At 54.3% G+C, this 15,323-nt stretch overlaps 1 protein-coding gene across 1 annotated transcript in view; it reads left to right on the top strand.

Annotated features, from left to right (window-relative positions):
• The window catches only part of LOC130706611 (NUT family member 2G-like), a 32,194-nt gene extending 17,143 nt beyond the window's left edge, over positions 1-15,051 (top strand). The window contains exons 6-11 of the mRNA XM_057539298.1: positions 440-568; positions 1,615-1,735; positions 6,830-7,162; positions 7,570-7,686; positions 8,200-8,719; positions 14,906-15,051. Of these exons, the coding sequence (XP_057395281.1) occupies positions 440-568; positions 1,615-1,735; positions 6,830-7,162; positions 7,570-7,686; positions 8,200-8,719; positions 14,906-15,051 (1,366 nt within the window). The remainder of the gene's footprint in view (positions 1-439; positions 569-1,614; positions 1,736-6,829; positions 7,163-7,569; positions 7,687-8,199; positions 8,720-14,905) is intronic.
• The last annotated feature ends 272 nt before the right edge of the window (positions 15,052-15,323 follow it).

The following is a 15,323-nucleotide window of genomic DNA, read 5'->3' as shown; positions in this document are numbered from 1 at the left end:
CTAGAGTTGTGAGCCTGGCAGGCATTTCCATCCTAAACCTCCGGTCCCTCGTAAAAAGGGGACAGTTACACTTCACTCAGAGGACTGTGCAGAAGACGCCTTGGGCTAATCTATGAAGTGTTAGCAGATTGCTTGGCACATGCCATGCCTCATTGATGATGATGATTTTTATTATGAAAATGCAGCCTTGAGGAGGAAAAGAGCTCCCCAAGGCACAACGTCCCAGCTCTAGCCTGGGAGTGGGTAGTCATCCTTGAGTGAGTGTGAGGCGGTGACAGCAGTGGCCGGGAAGGCTTGTCTTTGCCCTCCCAGACGCCCGCCTCTCACCCTCCTGTTGCTCAGTCATTCTGGGTTGAGTGATGTGGGGTCCACATGGGCGGGTGGGGTCAGGCAGGTGGGGGCTGGGCTGGGCCCGGAGACTGACCCCGAGGGCTTACAGCCCAGTGCTTCGATCCCTGGCCCGCCTGAATCCCAACATGCCGCTGGAGGAGGGACTGTGGAGGGCCGTGCAGGAATGGCGGCGCTTGAGCAACCTTGACCGGATGATCTACTACGAGAGGGCGGAAAAGTGAGTCAGCGTCCTGGGCCCAGGGGCTGCGTGGAGGGTGAGGCGAGTGGCTGAGGGCAGGGTCTGGCCGTGGGGGTGCTCATCAGAGAGGACAGAGGAGAAGGGCTGTCACCCAGCACAGGGTCCCCGCAGCCCAGGGGCCCTACTCTCCCCCAGAAACCCATCCCTCACCTTGAGAGTTTGAGACTTCTGTCCTTCCTCCACCAGGAGCTCTGCCCTCCCCTGATTTTGACCTACCCTTGCCTTGACATGAAGGTCTCAGGACGGGGCAGGGTGAAGCTGTGAGTCCAGTAGGGGTCCAACTCCGGCCATATGGGCTGGGCCGGGGAAAGAGCTCCACCCGCCAGCCTGCTGCTTCCTTAGTGGTGGGTGGCTGGCGGCCACTAACATAGATTTGGGACCACCTCTCCTCATGAAAAGTGCCCTGAGTGGGTACCCTGGCATCCCTGAAGAGGCTGGGGAAGCCAGCTGTCGTCGGCCCAAGGGTCTCCGGCCCTTCCAGTGTTTGCTCCATGGTAATCCCCTTGGTTTAAGAAACAAAAGCAAACAAACGAGCGCCTCTCAGAGAAAGGGAAGGCCTCTCCTCTAAGCTCAGCATCCACATCGTCCAGCCTCTCCTGGGCCCTGTCTCCAGGTCTATGTTCCAGGAGTCTCAGTCCTAGCCCAGGGTCCTGAATTCAGGCAAGGACCCCTGTGGGGAACACATGCCTGTTCCAGCCTCTGGCTGTCAGCCCTTCATGTGGTTCTGGATGGGGACGGGGGCATGAGGAGGGTGCCCCCTGGGTCAGCCATGTGTCCCGTTGACCTGGTTCAATTCAGCCACCTGGGTCTGTGCTGTTGAATGCCCTCCAGTGCTGGTGAGGCAGGAAGGGTCCCAGATCTTGTTATCGCTTCCAGGAGCAGCTCTCTGCTGCGGACAGCACCTCACAGGGCCTTGACGGCCCCAAGGCACGTCCTCTCCCACTGCCTCAGTCTTGGCTGCCTTTGTTGGGCTCCAGAACCCAGGCCTTTTTCTCAGGGTGGCCTGTGCCTCCGTCACCCCCCAGGTTCATGGAATTTGCGGCCGAGGAGGAGATGCACATTCAGCATTTGCAGTGGATGCAGTGCGCGCAGGACCTGCCTCCTCCAGCCCCACCGAAGCTGGATCCTCGGGGGCCCCCAGCCCCGAAAGTGGGCCTTCAGCCAGGCACCCAGCTTCCCACTGGACCTGAAGGCACAGGTAACAGGGGCCTTGGGTTGGCCACCGTCCCCATGTGGATCCTTTTCTTTCAAAACAGGGGCATTGGTCTTTCAACCAAAAGAGCCACCGAGGCGGGGGGTGGGGGGTGGGGTCTCAGCTGCCCTTTGTCACTACGGGGTATTGACTTGGTCAGTTTTGTAACTCCTCTCACACCTCCCTGTCAAAGGACCCCACACGAAGTCTGCCTAAGAGGTGGGCTTGATGGGGAGACCCCTAGAAAATTGGAGGTTCCCCACTTCCTTACTTGTGACTCTCTTAGATGACCCCCTAACCTCCCATCTCCAACTGTGCATGAGGCTTCAGATGGTCCTGACCCTTCCCACACCCACATCAACGTTCCCCCAAACAATGCCCTCACCAACGTGCGCTTGGTGGTCAGGAGGTGTACCGGGAGTCCCTCACCTTCCTTCCCTTCCTCCTGCTCTGCCTCAGCCTGTGCTCCCAGGATGTCCGGCCCCAGGGCCCAGCCCTCGCACCCGAAGCCACACAGATCCCAGCGGACCTCGGAGCCCAAGGCGCCCAAGGTGATTCCCCCTGAGACTGTGAGGGAGTATGTGGACAGGATGGAGGCGCTGGCGGGGCACGTCCACTCAGCCACAGGCAAGTCACCTGCAGAATGTGGAAAGGACGGAAATGAGCTGAACCAGGAAGAGGACGACACCTACTTGGACCCGTGTCTCTTGAGCTGCATTGACGAGCTGCGTTCCCGGGAAGACTCTGTCACCAAGGTAGGCTGGGCCTGGAGCCTGGGGTCTACAAGATGCCAGGGCGTGGAACTCTCAGCACCCAAGATCTGGGTTCTGCTCAGGCCGATGGGACTTAAGCTCAGCTCCTTGTTCCTGAGCCTGGTGTTAGGGGAGGTTTACGCAGATGTATGTGTGTATATGTTTGTGTCTGTGTGTATGCCTTTGTGTGTCTGTGTATGTGCATCTGTATATGTGCTCTTTTGTGTGTGACTGTGTATGTGCATGTGCGTGTGTGTGTGTGTGTGTGTGTGTGTGTGTGTGCGCTGACCATCCCCGCCTTGTGGAGGAGAGTGGGGGTGGGTCTCTGCTTTTCACTTTCCCTCCTGGTCTTCTTGTGTCACAGGCCACTCCTGGCCAAGGATGCTCACAGCCTCTTCTTTCTGTCCGAGGTGGAGGCAGTCATTCACCCTCGATTCCCGGCAGAATTGTTTTCCCCAGACCCACAGCTGGATGTCTTGGCCCTTGCTGAGGAGCTGAAGCAGGAGGAAGGACTCACCCCTGAAGAAGTGAGCCAGGGGAGGGAGAGGGACACTTAGGGAGCCAGGGGACTCCAGGGGAGGGGGGACCCCAGGTGACCCAGGGGACAGGGGAAACCAGGTGGCCCAGGGGAGCCAGAGGAGGGAGGGATCGCAGGTAGAACAGGGGCGACAAGGGACACCCAGGAAGACGGAGGGACCCCAGTGAGCAGGGGAGAGGTAGGGCCCCAGAACAGGAGGCCCACATGGCTCTGTCCGTCCCTTCCCTGCCTCGGAGGCCTGGCATGGGGAAGGGCCCTCTCCGGGGTGGGTGCAGCGCAGGGTGATAGGAAGGAGAGGATGGGGAGCCGGGAGCGGAGGGAAGGACACACAGCTGGGAATAAGGTGCAGGAGGATGGCAGGAATGCCACCGTATCTGTATTTGGAGTCTAGTCCTGGGGTCACCCGTCCCCTCCTCCCCCCCAGGGCCATTGTCCCACTGCCCAGTGCTCCTCCTCTCACACGTGCGCGTAGAGCCGTCACTGTCCTCCTCCCTCCTACCAGCTGGTGCAGAAACAACTCCTGGACTTGAAAGAGGAGGAAGGTGGGCTGGCAGCCCCGAGCCACAGTGCACCCGGAATGGGCTCAAGTCCATCTGAGTCCCACGCCGGCCAAGGTGCCCAGAGGCACGACCAAGACCGCCATCGAGGGGTCAGTGATGAAGCCTGCCCACCAGCGATTGATTTTGAGGCTCTTCATAGGCCCATCCGAACAGACACTGGCCCGTTCGTGCTCAGAGTCTTTGTTCCCTTTCGAGGACGTCAGGCTGGCAAGGGAGGCTGGACCCCAGGCTTTCCTCCTCAAGCTCCACCACCAGCTGCCCAGCTGGCCCCTATCATTCGCCCAGTGAACTCTGGGCCATGGCCACATGGCGCTTCCAGGGAGGGCCGCCTGGCCACCAACCAGTCCAACGCCTCGCAGGATGGCTCCGCTAACACCCAGAGAGAGTACAGTAACTTCCGACGTTGGCAGCGCATCAAACCCCTGGCCCGGAGACACTTTCACCTGAGTCCTGATGCAGAAGCTTTTTCCTGCTTTCTCATGTGAGTGAACGCTCAGCGGGTCCTGAGCTTATGGGAGCTTTTAGATAAAGAGGAACTGGGGATGGACTCGCACGTTAGGTTTCTAGGGCTACTGGAAGGAAGGTGTGAGGGCGATGTCCATGCTATGAGAAGGCACACTGTCGGTCACATGGGTGGGCCTGCCAGTCCGTGACATCAGGACTGAAATGTGCCCTATCTCAACGGGCCCCACCACCCTGTGAGTCTGGCCAGCTTGCTCTTCCATGATTCTCATGGTAATACGGACTGCAGACTTGCAGTCAGAGAGGGTCGTGGTGTAAGGTGAGGAGCCAAGGAGTGGAGGCCGCCCTCTCCTGTGGTGCCGTGTCCTTCATACAGGACGTGAGCGCACATGGCCAGGGGAGGCCACTTCAGAGGAGGGGGAGGAGCGCGGGGCCCAGGAGAGCGCTTTATGCATGCCTCCACTTCGTTGTGGAGAATTCCACTAGGAACAGGGTGATGGGAGAGCTCTCCTAAGGCCGTGGGCTCTCTCCCACTAGAGTTGTGAGCCTGGCAGGCATTTCCATCCTAAACCTCCGGTCCCTCGTAAAAAGGGGACAGTTACACTTCACTCAGAGGACTGTGCAGAAGACGCCTTGGGCTAATCTATGAAGTGTTAGCAGATTGCTTGGCACATGCCACGCCTCATTGATGATGATGATTTTTATTATGAAAATGCAGCCTTGAGGAGGAAAAGAGCTCCCCAAGGCACAATGTCCCAGCTCTAGCCTGGGAGTGGATGGTCATCCTTGAGTGAGTGTGAGGCGGTGACAGCAGTGGCCGGGAAGGCTTGTCTTTGCCCTCCCAGACGCCCGCCTCTCACCCTCCTGTTGCTCAGTCATTCTGGGTTGAGTGATGTGTGGTCCACATGGGCGGGTGGGGTCAGGCAGGTGGGGGCTGGGCTGGGCCCGGAGACTGACCCCGAGGGCTTACAGCCCAGTGCTTCGATCCCTGGCCCGCCTGAATCCCAACATGCCGCTGGAGGAGGGACTGTGGAGGGCCGTGCAGGAATGGCGGCGCTTGAGCAACCTTGACCGGATGATCTACTACGAGAGGGCGGAAAAGTGAGTCAGCGTCCTGGGCCCAGGGGCTGCGTGGAGGGTGAGGCCAGTGGGTGAGGGCAGGGTCTGGCCGTGGGGGTGCTCATCAGAGAGGACAGAGGAGAAGGGCTGTCACCCAGCACAGGGTCCCCGCAGCCCAGGGGCCCTACTCTCCCCCAGAAACCCATCCCTCACCTTGAGAGTTTGAGACTTCTGTCCTTCCTCCACCAGGAGCTCTGCCCTCCCCTGATTTTGACCTACCCTTGCCTTGACATGAAGGTCTCAGGACGGGGCAGGGTGAAGCTGTGAGTCCAGTAGGGGTCCAACTCCGGCCATATGGGCTGGGCCGGGGAAAGAGCTCCACCCGCCAGCCTGCTGCTTCCTTAGTGGTGGGTGGCTGGCGGCCACTAACATAGATTTGGGACCACCTCTCCTCATGAAAAGTGCCCTGAGTGGGTACCCTGGCATCCCTGAAGAGGCTGGGGAAGCCAGCTGTCGTCGGCCCAAGGGTCTCCGGCCCTTCCAGTGTTTGCTCCATGGTAATCCCCTTGGTTTAAGAAACAAAAGCAAACAAACGAGCGCCTCTCAGAGGAAGGGAAGGCCTCTCCTCTAAGCTCAGCATCCACATCGTCCAGCCTCTCCTGGGCCCTGTCTCCAGGTCTATGTTCCAGGACTCTCAGTCCTAGCCCAGGGTCCTGAATTCGGGCAAGGACCCCTGTGGGGAACACATGCCTGTTCCAGCCTCTGGCTGTCAGCCCTTCATGTGGTTCTGGATGGGGACGGGGGCATGAGGAGGGTGCCCCCTGGGTCAGCCATGTGTCCCGTTGACCTGGTTCAATTCAGCGACCTGGGTCTATGCTGTTGAATGCCCTCCAGTGCTGGTGAGGCAGGAAGGGTCCCAGATCTTGTTATCGCTTCCAGGAGCAGCTCTCTGCTGCGGACAGCACCTCACAGGGCCTTGACGGCCCCAAGGCACGTCCTCTCCCACTGCCTCAGTCTTGGCTGCCTTTGTTGGGCTCCAGAACCCAGGCCTTTTTCTCAGGGTGGCCTGTGCCTCCGTCACCCCCCAGGTTCATGGAATTTGCAGCCGAGGAGGAGATGCACATTCAGAATTTGCAGTGCATGCAGTGCGCGCAGGACCTGCCTCCTCCAGCCCCACCGAAGCTGGATCCTCGGGGGCCCCCAGCCCCGAAAGTGGGCCTTCAGCCAGGCACCCAGCTTCCCACTGGAGCTGAAGGCACAGGTAACAGGGGCCTAGGGTTGGCCACCGTCCCCATGTGGATCCTTTTCTTTCAAGACAGGGGCATTGGTCTTTCAACCAAAAGAGCCACCGAGGCGGGGGGTGGGGAGGTGGGGTCTCAGCTGCCCTTTGTCACTACGGGGTATTGACTTGGTCAGTTTTGTAACTCCTCTCACACCTCCCTGTCAAAGGACCCCACACGAAGTCTGCCTAAGTAGTGGGCTTGATGGGGAGACCCCTAGAAAATTGGAGGTTCCCCACTTCCTTACTTGTGACTCTCTTAGATGACCCCCTAACCTCCCCTCTCCAACTGTGCATGAGGCTTCAGATGGTCCTGACCCTTCCCACACCCACATCAACGTCCCCCAAACAATGCCCTCACCAACGTGCGCTTGGTGGTCAGGAGGTGGACCGGGAGTCCCTCACCTTCCTTCCCTTCCTCCTGCTCTGCCTCAGCCTGTGCTCCCAGGATGTCCGGCCCCAGGGCCCAGCCCTCGCACCCGAAGCCACACAGATCCCAGCGGAACCCGGAGCCCAAGGCGCCCAAGGTGATTCCCCCTGAGACTGTGAGGGAGTATGTGGACAGGATGGAGGCGCTGGCGGGGCACGTCCACTCAGCCACAGGCAAGTCACCTGCAGAATGTGGAAAGGACGGAAATGAGCTGAACCAGGAAGAGGACGACACCTACTTGGACCCGTGTCTCTTGAGCTGCATTGACGAGCTGCGTTCCCGGGAAGACTCTGTCACCAAGGTAGGCTGGGCCTGGAGCCTGGGGTCTACAAGATGCCAGGGCGTGGAACTCTCAGCACCCAAGATCTGGGTTCTGCTCAGGCCGATGGGACTTAAGCTCAGCTCCTTGTTCCTGAGCCTGGTGTTAGGGGAGGTTTACGCAGATGTATGTGTGTATATGTTTGTGTCTGTGTGTATGCCTTTGTGTGTCTGTGTATGTGCATCTGTATATGTGCTCTTTTGTGTGTGACTGTGTATGTGCATGTGCGTGTGTGTGTGTGTGTGTGTGTGTGTGTGTGTGCGCTGACCATCCCCGCCTTGTGGAGGAGAGTGGGGGTGGGTCTCTGCTTTTCACTTTCCCTCCTGGTCTTCTTGTGTCACAGGCCACTCCTGGCCAAGGATGCTCACAGCCTCTTCTTTCTGTCCGAGGTGGAGGCAGTCATTCACCCTCGATTCCCGGCAGAATTGTTTTCCCCAGACCCACAGCTGGATGTCTTGGCCCTTGCTGAGGAGCTGAAGCAGGAGGAAGGACTCACCCCTGAAGAAGTGAGCCAGGGGAGGGAGAGGGACACTTAGGGAGCCAGGGGACTCCAGGGGAGGGGGGACCCCAGGTGACCCAGGGGACAGGGGAAACCAGGTGGCCCAGGGGAGCCAGAGGAGGGAGGGATCGCAGGTAGAACAGGGGCGACAAGGGACACCCAGGAAGACGGAGGGACCCCAGTGAGCAGGGGAGAGGTAGGGCCCCAGAACAGGAGGCCCACATGGCTCTGTCCGTCCCTTCCCTGCCTCGGAGGCCTGGCATGGGGAAGGGCCCTCTCTGGGGTGGGTGCAGCGCAGGGTGATAGGAAGGAGAGGATGGGGAGCCGGGAGCGGAGGGAAGGACACACAGCTGGGAATAAGGTGCAGGAGGATGGCAGGAATGCCACCGTGTCTGTATTTGGAGTCTAGTCCTGGGGTCACCCGTCCCCTCCTCCCCCCCAGGGCCATTGTCCCACTGCCCAGTGCTCCTCCTCTCACACTTGCGCGTGGAGCCGTCACTGTCCTCCTCCCTCCTACCAGCTGGTGCAGAAACAACTCTTGGACTTGAAAGAGGAAGAAGGTGGGCCGGCAGCCCCGAGCCACAGTGCACCCGGAATGGGCTCAAGTCCATCTGAGTCCCACGCCGGCCAAGGTGCCCAGAGGCACGACCAAGACCGCCATCGAGGGGTCAGTGATGAAGCCTGCCCACCAGAGATTGATTTTGAGGCTCTTCATAGGCCCATCCGAGCAGACACTGGCCCGTTCGGGCCCAAAGTCTTTGTTTCCTCTCGAGGACGTCAGGAGGTCTCTCCATTCCAGGCCGGACGGCCCTCCCCTCCCCAGCGTCAAAGGCGCACTGGCCCTCTACTGGGACCCAGGGATGCGTCTGTTCTCACAGAGGCGTCTCCTGTTTCGGAGGCCCGAGGGCCCAGGGACGCGTCCAGTGAGGACGAGGAGGAGCTCCCCAGCCTGGCCCCCCTCTTGGCCTCTCCGCAGAGCCTGTCGCCTTGCTGGCTGTCCCAGAGTCCTGCCCCTGCCTCAGGCCTGGCCTCCCCTGGAGGTTGGGGGGCCCAGAGTGCTCCCCAGGCCCCCTCCCCTCAGAGAAGAGGCCCCAGCCCAGCTCCACCAGCCGCTCCCAAGTCGAGGAAGCGGGCTCTGTGTGGGCGCCCAGCCGCTGCTGAGAAGCTGCCCATCCCCGGGGCTGGCCACAGGGTCTCTGCGAGGCCAGCCTTGGCTCTGGGGCTGGCTCGCCCCTCACAGCCGGGAAAGAGAAAGCGTGACCCGTTTGTCACAGGGAAGAGGAGGAAGAAGCAGAGGAAGCACTGTAGCCAGTAGGGAACAGCCGGGCCTGCCCTCCAGGGCGAGCCCCCCAGGGCGGCCCCCAGGGGAGCCTAGGGGCTCCTCCTCACCCCAGTGCTGATCCTGGGATTGTGGGGGGTTAGGGAGGTGGGGGAGGTGGGTGTGGGCAGGACCTTTGGAGTGATGTATAAAAATTGTGAATAAAGATAGTTTTGGTGGGAAATGCTCTCAGGCCACTGTCATCTTCTTCGTGTGGAGCTGCTCCACAGAGAGCGATCCTGAGAGGAAGGAAGGGTGAGGGAGGTCACAGGAGCTATGGATCTACAGGTGGCCAAACCTATCCTCCACATAGACAAGGACTCCTCAGGCTGCCCCTGGGAACGCACAGCTCTCACTTTCCCCAGGGACCCCCTCATCATCCCCTTCTCTAAAGCCTGCTTGGCTAGGGGCCTTCTGGGGCATCTGTAGCATCTTCTGCATCCCTGAACCGTCTGGGGAGGGAGAGCTGCTTTTGTGCCTCTCAGCCCTCTGGACACTAACCAGTTTCTAGGACGGAGCCTGGAGACGGCCCTTGTCTTTATGGAGCTGCTCTCTGCTTCCCTGAAGTGGCCAGGCGATGGCGCTGGGGTGACCCTCCGCTCATCCAGGGTTTCCTGTGTGGGTGGCCTGACCAGACAGGAAAAGTCTTGGCCATGGGGACAGGACTGTCTGCCTCGTCATAGCGGGAGCGTTCTCTAGTCCCACTGGGATTATTGCAATGTGGAGAGTGGTTGAGGCAGCTACCTCTTAATCCCAGTGAGGATGCAACAAGGGGAATGGGCGCGGGGAAATTCATGGGGCACCTGTTACAGGTGTGTCTAAGGGAAACGACAGTTGGGACCCTTTGTGGAACTTGTGGGATTTCTGTGCAGCAGCATCTCTTTCAACTGAGGGAGGAGGACCCATCTGGCTGTGGCTGTGGGGACTGGCCTTAGGGGCCTAGGGGTGTGCAAAGACACCCCAGAACTACTGTCCCTTCCCTTTCCACCCATGGCTGGACATGTGTGTGTATTGGTATCAACACTGATTTGTATTCCCATAGAAAACAGTTCCTCCTGACAAACTATGACCGTGTTTCACAAGAACAGCTTGCTCACAGGGGCAGCAGGGGTGGGGGAGAGGTGTCTGTGGCCCCAGATCTGGGTGGGAGCTGGGATCCATGCTGAGGAGTGTAGAGGCCTCAGTCACCGTCCTGTGGGTGCCGGCAGAGACTTTGAATCATCAGAGCAGGGGAAATGACCCGCTCATAAGGGTGAGACGAGCAAACAATGAGGGGCAGGGAGCAGACACCTGCTGTCTCCCTGAACTGCCCCCCCTCGCAGCCTGCTTAGCCCCCGTCATGGCCTGTGCTGGCCCACCTCTGAAGCCCCTTCCTCCTAATGCACTCAGATGCTCTGATCCTTTGTGGACCCGCCCTGGGCCTCACCACCCCTTCCCTGATGGCCAAAGCCTCTTCTCCCGGTTCTGAGTTCTGATTCCTTCCCCAGGACCCAGGCGGGGGTTGGGACAGCAGAGACTCCCTAATTCTCCCTCCTCCTCCCTGAGATCTTGACAATCACCTTTGTATGTTTCTATGATTTTAACTACTGTAGATACTTCATGTGAGTGGCTATGATATGTCCTTTGATGAGTGGCTTATTTCACTTAGCATAATGTCTTAGAGGTTTATCCATGTTGTAGCATGAGACATGGTTTCCTTTTATTTCAAGGAAGGAAATATTTCCTTGTGTTTATAGACCCCATTATCGCTTCATCTGTTGATGGACATTTGGGTTTCTTCACGTCTTGGGTATTTTGAATAATGCTACGACGAATGTGGTTGTGCAAATATCTCTTCGAGATCCTACTTTGAATTCTTTTGGATACATAGCCAGAAGTGGGACTGCTGGATCACATGGTAGTTATATTTTTAATTTTTTGAGGAAACTTCATAGTGTTTTCCGTAAGGGTTGTCCCATTTTACACCTCTCACCAACAATGAGAAAGATAGCCACCATCAAGAACTTGGTATATGTCCATCTTATAAAAATGTTTATGCTTTTAGCAGAGCTGTAGCTAATCAAAATTATGTATAATAACAATATTTTTGTTATATATGGTGTCATGTAAATCATATTGCCTTTGGCTTCTTCTTTCAACATTCTTACTTTAAGAAAAATGGATATATTAGACGTTCTTTAATTTTTTAATTATTTATAATTTTGCATTGTATGCATACATTAAAAATAATTTATCAGTTCCCTTGTTGGTGAACTTTTATAAATTATAATGTGACAGGGTAATCAGTTCCAGAGGAAAAGTTTTTCCTTTCAGAACTTTGAGTATTTATTCCATCGAATATGGTTTTTGTTACTGTTTTTTTCAAATTATGCCATCAATACACCCTTTCATGGTGAGTGATCAGTTTCCTTGCTAATTGTTTTTTGGAAGACTGTCTGTTGTCTTTTGTGTTCTCCAGTTTCTTGACGTGTGATTAGTTTCAGGTTCAAAAAATGTATCCTCCATGTGATCTATTTTGCTTCATTCACTGATAATACACATTCTTCATCTCATCTAGAACATAATATTATCTTTTTCATATGTTACTTCTACTCATTCTCTCCTGTCTCTACTTCTAGAACCCTGGATATATGTATATTAGACCATCTTATATATTCTCTGTGTCTTCATCAGCTTGGACGGCTATAACAAAATGCCATAGACCTGGTGGCTTGAAAAACAGACGGTAATTTCTTAACAGTTCTGAAGGTTGCAAGTCCAAGATCAAGGTGCCATATTCAGTTCCGGTGAGAGCTCTCTTCCTACTTTTCAGATGGTTGTCTTCTCACCGCGTTCTCACGTGGCAGAGAGAAAGAGGGATCTCTCTTGTGTCTTTTCTTTTAAGGGCACTAAACCCATTATGAAAGCTCCATTCCCATGCCCTAATTACCTCCCAGAGGCCCTATCCCCAAATACATTGAAGGGTAGGGCTTCAACATAAGAATTGGTGGGGGGGATATACGTCCATAGCATTCTGCCCCTGGTACCCAAAATTCGTGTCCTTATTGTATGCAAAATACACTCATTCTATCCCAACAGCCTCAAAAGCCTTAACTCATTCCAACATCAACTGTAAAATTTAAAGTCCAAAGTCTGATCTAAACACCATCTAAATCACATAATGGGTGAGACTGGAGGTACTATTCATCCTGAGGCAAAATTCCTCTGTAGATGTAAATCTGTGACCCAAACAAGTTAAGTGTTTCCAAATACGATGTTGGGACTGGCATAGAATAGACATCCCTACTCCAAAAGGAAGAAATAGGAAAGAAGGAAGGGGTGACAGCTTCCAAGCTAGTCCAAAGCCTAGCAAGGCCAATCCCATTAGATCTTAAGGTACGAGAATCACCCTCTTTAGTTTGATGCTTTGCCCTCCAGGCCTGCTGGGGTGGCAACATCATCCCCACAGCTCGGTGGGGCAGCCCCACTCCTTCAGCTTGGTGGGGTGCCACCCACACTGCAGCTCTCTGTAGGGCCTCCACCTACACCATGACTCTCTGTGAGGGCGACAATCTCACACTTTGAAACTGAGGCCCCCTGGGCCTGTGGTGGGATTGACAGACACGATGACCTCGGAATCACCTTTGGGGTCCTTCTTCCCTTTCGTCAAGAGGAGTACACATTCACAGCCAAATTGCTCTAGTCTCCCATTCTGTAGAATCCAAGAATTCTGACAGCCTTCCTCATTCTGCCTGGCTTTCTCTGTCCCCTTTAGTTCAAACTGGCAGTGTCTCTTCTCTACTCCTGGCCTCTGCTGAGATGACTAATTAAGTTAATATCACACCTATGATCTCTTCTTCAAAGGGTTGCTCAGCTGCACCCTTAGAGTTTCTTCAGAACAAGCTTTCTCACTTTCAAATATGGATAGGCTGAGAAGTTTCCAAATCTCTAAGTTCTGATTTCTTTTTGCTTAACAATTTGGTCTTCAATTTATCTTTCTCCTGATGTGTTTTACTAGGAGCGGTGATGAGGAACCAAGCTACTTCTTCCAAACTTTGTCCAGAGATCTCCTCAGATGAATATTCAATTTCATCACTTACAAGGTCTACCTTCCCAAAAACGCTAGAACACAGTTCAGTCAAGTTCTTTGCCACTTTATAATAAGAATTGCCTCTCCTCCAATTTCTAATAATGTGCTCCTCATTTCTGTTGGAGACCTCACCAGAATAGCATCTAACGTCCATATTTCTATCTGTTCATGATTATTTCTGTATTCTCTACAAAGATGGAGACTTTCTCTCCAGTGTGCCTCTTTGCTTTCTGAGCCATCACCAGAATCACTTTTAATAGGTATAGGCTGAAAGGACTTTATGGCGATTTCAGCTCTTTTTTAGCATGCACTTCAAATCTCTTTCAGCCTTTACCTACTATCCAATTCCAAGGCCACTTCCACATATTTAGGTATTTGCTACTTCTTGGTACTAAAATATATCTTAGCTCAAAGGGCTATAACAAACTACCACAGACTGGGTGGCTTAAACAAAAGACGTATATTTCTCACAGTTCTGGAGGCTGCAAAGTCCAAAATCAAGCCACCAGCAGACTCTAGGTCCCTAAATTTCTCATTCATAATTGCTGACCGTTTCTTTGCTGTGCTACATTTTAGCTAATTTTTCACATCTATCATCCATGTCATCCACTTCCTCTTTATCAGTATCTGATCTAACTTTTTCCCACTCCCTTTGATATACAGATGTGTGATGTTTGTATGTTGAATTTCATCATCCACTACAAAATATTCAATTTCAATGGTCAAGATTTACTAACAGAAATCATTTTTACTGTTGAAGACAGAACATTCTTAACTGGAACTGGCACTGTTAATACAAGTGTATGATAGTGAATACAAGCCCAACTAGTACAGTTTGGTGCTACTCCTTGATTTGGGTTAAGGTGCCAGCACTTCTGCCACCTTTGCTTTTGCACCATCAGTACCTATGTCAACACAATTGTTCCAGAGTAAATCATGAGCTTAAAAAAGTTTCACCAACAGTTTGAATATTACAGCATCATGTTGTTTGTGATCAAGCGTGAAGATCGTCAATATTATCTAGTGCTAGTACTAGACAAATTCAAGGAAAACGGCAAACCCAGTCACTTTTTGTTTCCTTTTCCATGTGAAAAGCTGTAAGCAACATGTTTTTGCCCTTTAAAGGGCTCCTATGTCTCTGTTTAAAATATTCCATTCCTCTCTCTCTTTTTTCAAATTCATTAATTGATTTATTTGTTTTTAGCTGCGTTGGGTCTTCGTTGCTGTGCGCAGGCTTTCTCTAGTCGCGGTGAGCAGGTTTCTCATTGCGGTGGCTTCTCTTGTTGCGGAGCACGGGCTCTAGGCGCGCGGGCGTCAGTAGTCGTGGCACACGGGCTCAGTAGTCTTAGTTCGTGGGCTCTAGAGCGCAGGCTCAGTAATTGTGGAGCACGGGCTTAGTTGCTCGGCGGCATGTGGGATCTTCCCAGACCAAGGATCAAACCCATGTCCCCTGCATTGGCAGGCGGATTCCCAACCACTGCGCCACCAGGGAAGTCCCAATTCCTCTCTCTTTAAACATAAAGTGATTGGACTTAAAGCAGTGCTTAAAGTTTACCGGTACTATAATCCTTGTTCAAAATTGCTCTGTGGCATAAGCCACAATGCAGTGAATTGTTGACACCTCCAAATCCCAGGGAGGCCCCTGAGTGCTCTCTCAGGAGGAAATTGAGGTCAGGTGTATCTGATGGCCTGTGTGCTCTCTGTGCTCCTGGTGATATATGGGGGCTTTCAGGTGAGTGCAGTGGGTAGACTCATGGACTCTTAGTCTTGGCTGGGGGAGACAGCACTGTCGGGTTTATGTTTCCACATTTGCCTCCTTTTGTGTTGCCTTTCTCCCAGGTGCATTTAGCCTGATGAGAGGGAAGGAGGAGATGTCGGTAGCTGGGCAGGTGGTTCTCCAGGAGCAAATGTCAGGGACGGTTGTGTGGGCAAGATCCCTAGGCCCCGTCCTGGCAATCTTGCTGTGCACTGAGCAGTCCAGATGAATCGGGTCCTTGACCAGAAGTCCATGAAACTTTTGGCAATCTGGGCAAAATTTGGGATCTGAGGGTGGGCTCAGAAATTTCAGCAAGGATTTGGCGGTATCTTACCCTCGGGCTGTTTAAGAGCCCCTGGTTTTGAATAGCATGAAGCACCAGAGAGCCTTTGATCACATTCTATACAGCTGTCCTGTGTGTGGCCCTCCAGCAGCAAACCTTCTCTGCTGTGACCTCAGGGCAGGCCCCATCCGCCCACCCCGAGGCTCCTGCCCTGTGAA

The sequence above is a fragment of the Balaenoptera acutorostrata genome (genome assembly GCF_949987535.1).
Source record: "Balaenoptera acutorostrata chromosome 6 unlocalized genomic scaffold, mBalAcu1.1 SUPER_6_unloc_5, whole genome shotgun sequence".
Taxonomy (NCBI): domain Eukaryota; kingdom Metazoa; phylum Chordata; class Mammalia; order Artiodactyla; family Balaenopteridae; genus Balaenoptera; species Balaenoptera acutorostrata.
Note: the sequence above shows the minus strand (reverse complement) of the source record. Positions and strands in the feature narration are given on the sequence as shown.